We start from the raw sequence: 9,541 nt of genomic DNA, 5'->3' as shown, positions 1-9,541 counted from the left end.
AATTTTTAAATATTTTTTTTTGTTGGGTCCTGCATGACCCTTCTTTCTATAAAAAAAACATGTAGGCTCGGCTAGGCAAACATCAATTCCACGTACCTCAAATATAATAAAATTACCCAAAAAAAAAAAAAAAAGAAAAGGAAAGAAACTATAAAAAAATCAACGGCTAGATTTGACTTTTTGATATAATAAATGAGAAATCTAGATATGTTGTCAATGCAGGGTTGGTAGAGTGGTAAGATTCATACTTCTCAGTGTATTTTAAATAGGTCATGGGTTCGACCTTTATGGACAACAAGCTGGCCTTGGGCGGGGGCTGGCTCCCTTCTATCGAGATCAATGTCCCAGCATGCCACCATTGGGATTAGCATTTCTAAAACATATGTTGAGGAACGAAAGCAACTCGACTGTAAAGGAGAGGAGCGAAAGCAAGTCGAGCAAAGCGAGAGGAGCGTGCTAGCGCGATCAAGCAACCAAAGCAAGCACTTGGGTGAGCTGATCTACGAGCACCCGCACTCACTCAACTCCAAAAAAAGAAAATCTAGATATGTTCATGACACATGTCATGGGACATAAGGTGTCAATTATGGACCGGAACCGTTAAACCGTTTTAAAATTCTGTCCGGTACGGACCGAAACCGAATTTTACATGTTTGCCCTATTTGCTATTTCCCAGTCCGCTCGAGTCTCGACCTCGACAGCAGAGTCTTCGTCTCAATCTCTCATCTCTCAATCTCTGATTCTCACATCGTCTTCGTCTCACTTTCATCCTGATTCCTGAATCAGTGAATCCCTGATATTCTCTAGAATCTCTACCAGCAAGGCAGCAAGATAGAGCAGAAATCTCTCATCTCAATCTCTCATTTGTGAATCTCTCATCGTCTTCTTCTCACGATAGAGCAGAGCTGCTAGCTGCAGAGCCGCAGAGGTACCAAAGTGGCAAATCCAAAGCCAAAGGGCGAGTGCCGAGTGGGCGACTAAAGGAATAGAGATTAGAGAGATCGAGACGAACACCTGGGTAACAGACTAACAAACAGGGTAAGCCGTAAGTGGTTTCTTTTTTCCTCAATTTATTAGCAGCAGCCTGATTTGAGTTGGTTTCCTCTGTTTTATGAATCATACGAGTAGACTGAGCAGTACCTGCGATCCTTTCCTCTGCTACTTTACTCGGTTATTACTTCTTCAATCGATCATTTTTGCTACTGTTACGAGTTACGACTTCACTTTTATGTAGCATGTAATATGTATTCCTTTTTCACTTTGGTTCTTGGATTCTTGGATTTTTTGCTTTACTTTGTATTTGTGTCTTGTCTTTCATAGTTCGAGCAATGCCTGATAGTCCTTTTTCTTTTGATTAAAATTTAACTGAGTGTTAAAAATCTGTGTCTGCTTTGTCTTGCCGGTAGTTTCTAGTTTCAGGGTTTTCTGTTTGCAAGATATGATGGCTGGTGATCGGCCTCAGCACCCAACGGTCCTTCAAAAGGTTACTGGGCAGCTCAATCTTGGGTCTGGTCTTTCCAGTGATGTGCCAACACACCATGGTGCCTTTGATAGACCAGCTATTTCTGAAAGGTGTTGTTCATATAGGAACTTTTGCAATTCAAATTTGTAGTCCCCAATAACACAGGCATGCAACATGAAGAGAAAAGCTCCACCAAAATTGCTTTTCAGTGATGGGCTTCAAGCCTTCACAGTTCACATGAATGATGCTAAAGAAATTAAAGTGATGGGCTTCTTGTCTGAACTCTGACGTGAAGACTTCCAAGTAATTAAGCTAAAGCAGTGAGTGTGACAGATTTAATAAGTTGTTGGATACATATCTTCTTTAGTAAACCAGGTATTTTTATTTTATTGAATGGATGTAGACATTTAGTTATCTGTGATGAGTGATTCAAATCAATAACCGTGAGACTGTAAGTCTGGTGACTCAATAATTTACTTGTTAATAGTTATTTTGATTGGCGCGTGAAACTGATTTTGTATCGAAACGGTATCGGACCGCACTAGAAACCGTATTTAAACCGTTTTTTCATATCGATTTTGTACCAAAACCGTACCAGACCATTTTTTGTAAATACCGAAACGATACCATACCGTTTAAATTCGGCACGGTACGGTTCTGGTTTTCGGTATTCAAAGTTGGTACCGTACCGAAACCATACCGATTGACACCCTTAATGTAAGCGTGTCAATTACGTACCAAAATTGTTTAACCGTACCGAACCGCGCCGTCTAAAACCACACGTACAACACCGTTCAAAATTCGGTACGATACGTACCAAACTGAATTTCTTCGGTATGGTTCTGGTTTTAGGTACTCATACCGTCGGTATGTATCAAAACCGTACCCAATTGCCCAATTTAAATAGTACGGTACGGTTTCAGTATTTGCAAAAATGGTCCGGTACGGTTTCGGTACAAAATCGGTATGAAAAAACGGTTTAAATACGGTTTCTAGTGCGGTCCGATACGGTTTCGATACAAAATCACTTACAATTAAAACACTCTTTGGCCATTGGATCATGGATTTTCATAGCTCCTACGGCCCAGTGGAACCAAACGAGCCCATTCCCATTATCCATGTTCGACTACGTGCCGGCGGCGTTGAAGAGAATCTCCTCCTTCCCATCCTGTTCCTGTCAATGACGGCATCACCTCCCTCGTTCTCTTCTCTCGTTCTCTTCTGACGGTTTAAAGCAGCTTCGATGGCAAGAACACCGATTCAGCGAGATGAGCTGAGCTGAGCTGAGTGAATCACAAATTTGATATAGATTTCTCTGACGAGCTGAAGGTATTATTTCCGTTTGGCTCTGCAAGTTCTCTTTTCCAAAAAAAACTTCTATGATTTTTAAAGGTGATGCGGATCAATTATGCTTCTGGATCCGACTGAGCCTCCTCTCGTATCCGGGACGATGAGTCCTGCAAGAAAGGTTAGATGCGGGCCGGCTTGTGTGCCGGGCAACCGCCTCCGATGGCAAAGTCAGATGATGAACCGAATGAGGTCTCGTGCAAAAGCTACACAAGATTATGCTCAAAGTGTATTGGTTGCTTACCGGAGGGGTAGATCTATGCATTTATAGTGTGGGTGTTACCTTTTATGTATTTGGTAAGTTAGCCAGACAAGGGCTGATGTTTCTCCTCGGATCATGCTCCTTGTCGTTGGTCCCTTTCAATCAGCCTATCGAGTTGACCTTCCATAACAATGATGATTGCTATATCCGTGGCGTATGTTACGCTTTTGGTCATGGATGATCAGCATCTTTCCCGATTAATCGGCATGTGGAGCCCCATCAGGGTCGGACCGGTCGGGTAGAAATCTTCCGTATCATAAGCCCCCTATCCCGGACGTTGTTTACATCGTGTGGGATAGCAAGGAAGATTAAAAAATGTGTAAATCTTTATGGAAGGCGCAAGTTGACCGGGGTGGATCTGATTCAAATTATTACCTTAAAAAAGGTGTAAGTCCTTATGGAAGGCGCAAGATGAATGGGATTGACCAGATTCAAATTATTACCTTAAAAAATGTGTAAGTCCTTTAAAAAAAAGGAATTATTGATCAAACGAGAATGAACCCGAGTGAATGGTATCTTTAAGAAAAGATGCAAGTTCCTTTAAAAAGGAGTAAATAATCAAACGGGAGTGAACCCGAGTGAGTGGTATCTTTAAGAAAAGATGCAAGTTCCTTTAAAAAGGAGTAATTAATCAAACGGGAGTGAACCCGAGTGAATGGTATCTTTAAGAAAAGATGCAAGTTCCTTTAAAAAGGAGTAAATTAATCAAACGGGAGTGAACCCGAATGAATGGTATCTTTAAGAAAAGATGCAAGTTCCTTTAAAAAGGAGTAATTAATCAAACGGGAGTGAACCCGAGTGAATGGTATCTTTAAGAAAAGATGCAAGTTCCTTTTAAAAAGGAGTAATTAATCAAATGGGAGTGAACCCGAGTGAATGGTATCTTTAAGAAAAGATGCAAGTTCCTTTAAAAAGGAGTAATTAATCAAACGGGAGTGAACCCGAGTGAATGGTATCTTTAAGAAAAGATGCAAGTTCCTTTTAAAAAGGAGTAATTAATCAAACGGGAGTGAACCCGAGTGAATGGTATCTTTAAGAAAAGATGCAAGTTCCTTTTAAAAAGGAGTAATTAATCAAACGGGAGTGAACCCGAGTGAATGGTTTCTTCTTCGGACTATTCTCGGGAGAAGATCGGTTGGAGGGGGAATCGTCTTTGCGGCCCTGCGCAGGAACTTTGGGGGCTTTTTTGAGTACTCCCGAAGGAGGTTTCTTTGGAAGGCACGAGGTTTCCGTCTCCTTGCCTCGTCCATGTTCCCGAGCGCCATTGCCAGAAGATCATCCTCAGAGATATTTTGGCTCACTTAAAAAAGGTGCAAGTCCTTATGGAAGGCGCAAGATGAATGGGATTGACCCAATTCAAATTAGTACCTTAAAAAAGGTGTAAGATGACCGAGATTGTAGAAGGACCCACACGGGTTTCCAACCGATGTCTTTGATCATTGTAAATTCTCGATCCTCCCGATCGTTGTAAATTCTCGATCCTCTCGATCCTTGTAAATTCTCGATCCTCTCGATCATTGTAAATTCTCGATCCTTTCGATCATTGTAAATTCTCGATCATCTCGATCATTATAAATTCTTGATCATCTCGATCATTGTAAATTCTCGATCATCTCGATCATTATCACGAGCAACACGATCATTATCACGAGCAACATGATCATTCCCGATCATTGTAAATTCTCGATCATCTCGATCATTATCACGAGCAACACGATCATTATCACGAGCAACATGATCATTCCCTCGGGAGGATCCTGTTCCACTCGGGTTGAGTAGACTCCATCGTCTTGATGTGTTTGATCTTCGGGAATCTGATTCTCGCTAACATTTTCTATTCGGGAACGTCTATTATTTCCTCTTCGTCTTGGCATGACTTGAAGATTTTGTCGTTCCCACAGACGGCGCCAAACCGATGCGGATCAATTATGCTTTCGGATCCGAGCGAGCCTCCTCTCGTATCCGGGACGATGAGTCCTGCAAGAAAGGTTAGATGCGGGCCGGCTTGTGTCCGGGGCAACCGCCTCCGATGGCAAAGTCAGATGATGAACCGAATGAGGTCTCGTGCAAAAGCTACACAAGATTATGCTCAAAGTGTATTGGTTGCTTACCGGAGGGGTAGATCTATGCATTTATAGTGTGGGTGTTACCTTTTATGTATTTGGTAAGTTAGCCAGACAAGGGCTGATGTTTCTCCTCGGATCATGCTCCCTTGTCGTTGGTCCCTTTCAATCAGCTACTGAGTTGACCTTCCATAACAATGATGATTGCTATATCTGTGGCGTATGTTACGCTTTTGGTCATGGATGATCAGCATCTTTCCCGATTAACTGGCATGTGGAGCCCCATCCGGGTTAGACCCGGTCGGGTAGAAATCTTCCGTATCAAAAGGTTTATATTGATGAAGGATATTAGAAATTTAAGGGATGTGTGTAGAGGAATTGAAGTGAAGATTTTATCAAATCGTTAACATTTTAGTCTAATTCTTTCAGAATCTTTGGTAGATTTTATCACAATAGCAGTTAAAGTGACCTAATCGTACTGGTTTTACCATGTTGAAATCTTATTTTGATTGTCAATTTTTGGGTGTTCTCCATTGTTGTGATTTTTGATTGCCCATGATGCTTATATGATATGATTATAGTAATTTCTGGCTGTGCCTGCCCGCCATGTAAACTCAATTGTTAATCTATATTGTCTCCCTTTACTCTATTGTTGTAATTTGTGATCGCCTATGATGCTCAAATGATATAATTATTGTATCGCCAGTAAACCCTAAGCTTTATCCAAACAACGGTTCTACGTGACAAGCTGGCGTTCAAGTCTAAGAATTTCTCATACGCTGAGTTCAAACTCAAAAACAACCATACGAATTCTCTGTAAGGTCATATAAACTGTGGTGTGTTTAAATCAGTTAGTGGTAGTGATTGTGTTTATAATACGTTTCTTTTGATACAGATTTTTTATACTTTTGATTTGTTCTTGTTGTTAGTACTTGTTGGAGTTTAGTAGAGTTAGCCTGCTGGAGAAGTATTTTATGTTTCTTTTTTTTTTTGAAGTATTTTATGTTTCTATTTCTAGTTAATGTAATCAATGGCTATATATAAGGTTTGTTGCCAATGGGTTAGACTATCTACTTTAACCATGGTTTTTTCGAATTCCTGTACATGATCTCCTCTGTCCTCCTCTATACAAAACACCTCTGATTCTCTGGTATCATTGCGCTTGAATCTGTATGTTTGCTCCGAATAGAAAAAAACCGTGAATTGCTTCTATTTTCAACTTGGGGTGGGATGGTTATGTATTTTTCTTTTGGAAGTGGTGTTCTTGCCCATGAAGCCTTCTTTCTTTTTTTTGTCTTTATATCTCTCTATCTTTCTCCCATTGATCTTCTCTTTTATTTCCATTCTCCTGGTTCTGCTACTATGTTTTGGACAGTTCAGCATCTGAAAGATCAGGTCACTATTATTTTATTTTTCAGTTTGTTCACAAAAAAGAAAAAAACTTTTATTTTTCAGTTCTTCATTGGTTGTTTTGTTCTAGAATTATTCTTCGTTTTGTACTACCTTCTTTAACAAGTTCTTCGCCTAGTTTCAGGTTTGAAACTTATCTTTTTTTATGTTCAGAATTTTTTCTGTCATGGCAAATTACAACCATTTTCCTCTTCAGTTCACTCATCCTTTCAAAAGAGACTCCTTGCATGGTTACTGCTACTTACCCTGTTCCACGGCTTTAAAATTTGACCAGAACTCATATTGGGTTCATATGAATTTCATGGGAACACTGAGAAAACACTCCCACCATAACTGCAATGTTCAGGCTGCCCTGTGATCATGTCAACATGGTTTCCTCTTGAGTGTGAACTAGGGTTTGTGATATCTAGGCTTTCTCGTGTGCTTATTTAGTGATTATTGATTGTAGTTGATACTTTTGTAATTGAATAGAAATAGTACAGAAAACTGTTCCAGTGAATCAGGCTCATGTTTATGTTTTGCTGTGAAAAATTTTTGACCTGTTTATTATGTAGCATTTTTTTGGTAAGAATTACTCCAAAAATCCAAAATAAAAAAAAGAAGAAGAATGCTTCATACTTACTTAGAATGGGCTTTTTGATACAGAAACCCTACCACACTAGGAAACAACCTCTGAAAAGGAAAAACTGGATAATGAAAATCCAATAAATCTTGAAACTTTTTAAATCCCATAGGGAAAAAATGCATTACTCAAATTAAGTGCGGTGAGTAGTAGTGTTATGTTTCAATGGAAGAAAAAAAAAGTGGCACTGTTATGCGATGACTGTGCAGCTCCAGAAGTGCCCTTTAAATAACCCAAGAGAGTTGAAAAGAAGTTTGCACAATTTGAATTTAAAAAATGATCTTTGCAATGAATATAATCAGAACTTTTTCTACAATCACCATATCGATGGAGTGATCATTAGTTATGAGTCTTAATTCGTTACAGCGATTGCAATACTCTTCTGGCTTGATCAATCGAAAAATGTTTGCTTTCAGGGCTTTTCTGCCCTTTTGTTGGCTGCCTCCCTTTTTAGCTGGGGTGGTTTAGCTTCTACTATTTTGTGCTCGTATTTGATTACTTATCCGCTTAGACCTCATCCCCCCCCCCCCTGTTTTTTAGGTGATTAATAAAATTATGGGTCTTTCATGTTTATCTGCTGCAACCTAGTTCATGTCTACCGAATGCTTTGGGTGCTTGAACTCAGGTTCATATTCATTTTGCTGTATGTTTATCATGCTGTATTTGGATCTCATTGATAACCCAGGAGTTGATCAGAAGGCAAGGAACCATCTAGCTAACACCATCCTGTTGGGATGAGGCTGAGTTGTTTTTTGGGTTGTTAGATCAAACCATTTCTTGTATCTGGCTTTAGTTTTGTTTAATCATGTGATATAAGTATATAACTATGACTAAACGTTTTTTTAATATTTCAATTGAACTCTTTCTAAAGTGAACTAGGATGCAGATGGCTGATGAAGAGAAGACCCAGGTTGAGATATTGGAGGAGTTTAACCCAATTGACCTTGCCAAATACATAAATTTTGTCCACAATCCAAAATGTGGTGCCATTGCTACCTTTTCTGGTACAACACGAGACACCTTTGAAGGTAAATCAGTCATAGAACTGCGGTATGAAGCATACGTACCGATGGCGATACGCAGCATTAAATCAATTTGTTTGGCTGCTCGATCATCCTGGTCTCTTGATTCCATTGCTGTTGCTCATCGCCTGGGACCAGTTCCTGTGGGAGAAACAAGTGTTTTTGTTGCAATATCATCTGTCCATAGAGTCGATGCATTAGATGCATGTAAATTTCTGATTGATGAGATCAAGGCATTGGTTCCAATTTGGAAGAAAGAGGTCTATTCAAATGGAGAAGTTTGGAAGGAGAATTCAGAGTTTTTAGAGAGGAGACCAGAGATTGGGACTCTACCAGATCATGGTAGTAGGTGTTGTCGAGCTAAGGTTAAAGTAGAGGAAGATTCCACCAAGAACTGTTGTGGAAGTAAGGTTAAATTGGGAGCCAACGGAGCTGAGCCCGTTGGTATGGATAATGGAGACATAGGAAATGACTGATGATGCTGCATCAAGATGTTTCAAGAATTGTTTTGCTGTATAAGTTATCATCAATGCCTCAGTTTCTTGTCTTCTACAAACTTGCTGTTTCTTGAATGGTACTCTTGAGTATATGTTAATAAATTTTTGCACTGAACTTTACAAAGAATAGGTTTCTTAAGCTGTTAATGGAGTTTTATTACACAAATCTTGTTTTTTCCTCTGGTTGGTTCATTCAGAATTTCTATTTGTTGTACGTTCTGCCCTCCAAACTGGGATTAAGAAAGCTGATCAGTGAGTCATTTGTGTGGAGCAATAGTCAGTACATCTTTGAACTCAGCCCTGGCATAGGACTCAGAGAAGTTTGCCAACTTACATACTAACTTCTACATTGTCCATGTAATATTTGTTAGCTCATATGTATTGGAGATTATTTCACTAGGCAATTCCTGTAGCAGAGTTGTACTCCATGCTGACTCCTTTCTTTGGAGTTTTAACTTTTGTTAGGAACTGCTGTATGGGGTAGTATATCCAACACTCTAGTGACCATGACACTGTGAGTATACCAGTCCTGTTCCCAATGATGGTTTCATGTAAGAAGCATGTCTCCTTTTTGTTTCTGGTGTGATAAGATCATCCAATGATTCCTAATGACCATACCTTTTAGGGTCAATATTTTTCATTTTAAATTCTTGATTTCCTTAGTCTTGGAGACCCTGATGTCTCCAGATTGGAGATGGGTATGCATGGTTTAAATGGTTTGGCATATTTGGTTGCTCTTGAATTCTACAAACAGAACAATGAGAATCCAGTATTTATGCTGAGGACAACTGAACTGTCAGGATTAAAATTGAATTCAGTTTTCTTTCTCAAGTTTCCATAGGTTTTCCTGAAACTA

The 9,541-nt window shown here is 39.5% G+C and overlaps 1 protein-coding gene across 4 annotated transcripts; it reads left to right on the top strand.

Moving 5' to 3' along the window:
- The first annotated feature begins 670 nt into the window (after positions 1-670).
- LOC149021174 (molybdopterin biosynthesis MoaE family protein) lies at positions 671-9,095 on the top strand. 4 transcript variants are annotated; one of them, XM_089149435.1, is made up of 2 exons: positions 671-1,038; positions 8,038-9,095. In XM_089149435.1, the coding sequence occupies exon 2, from the start codon at positions 8,047-8,049 to the stop codon at positions 8,662-8,664; it is 618 nt and encodes a 205-aa protein (XP_089005561.1). In that variant the 5' UTR covers positions 671-1,038; positions 8,038-8,046; the 3' UTR covers positions 8,665-9,095. The 4 variants fall into 4 exon arrangements, with proteins under 4 accessions (XP_089005561.1, XP_089005563.1, XP_089005560.1 ...); XM_089149437.1 differs by having other exon boundaries at positions 672-1,038; positions 8,053-9,095; XM_089149434.1 differs by lacking the exon at positions 671-1,038 and adding an exon at positions 2,507-2,791.
- Positions 9,096-9,541: the final 446 nt, after the last annotated feature.

This window comes from Hakea prostrata, chromosome 3 (genome assembly GCF_041222555.1).
Source record: "Hakea prostrata isolate BN-2017 chromosome 3, UWA_Hpros_2, whole genome shotgun sequence".
In the NCBI taxonomy this organism is placed as follows: Eukaryota; Viridiplantae; Streptophyta; class Magnoliopsida; order Proteales; family Proteaceae; genus Hakea; species Hakea prostrata.
This window is presented reverse-complemented; position numbering and strand designations above follow the sequence as displayed.

Bases quoted from the DNA above. Each gene is read 5' to 3' on its own strand.
- LOC149021174 (XM_089149435.1), top strand. From the start codon at position 8,047: ATGCAGATGGCTGATGAAGAGAAGACCCAGGTTGAGATATTGGAGGAG.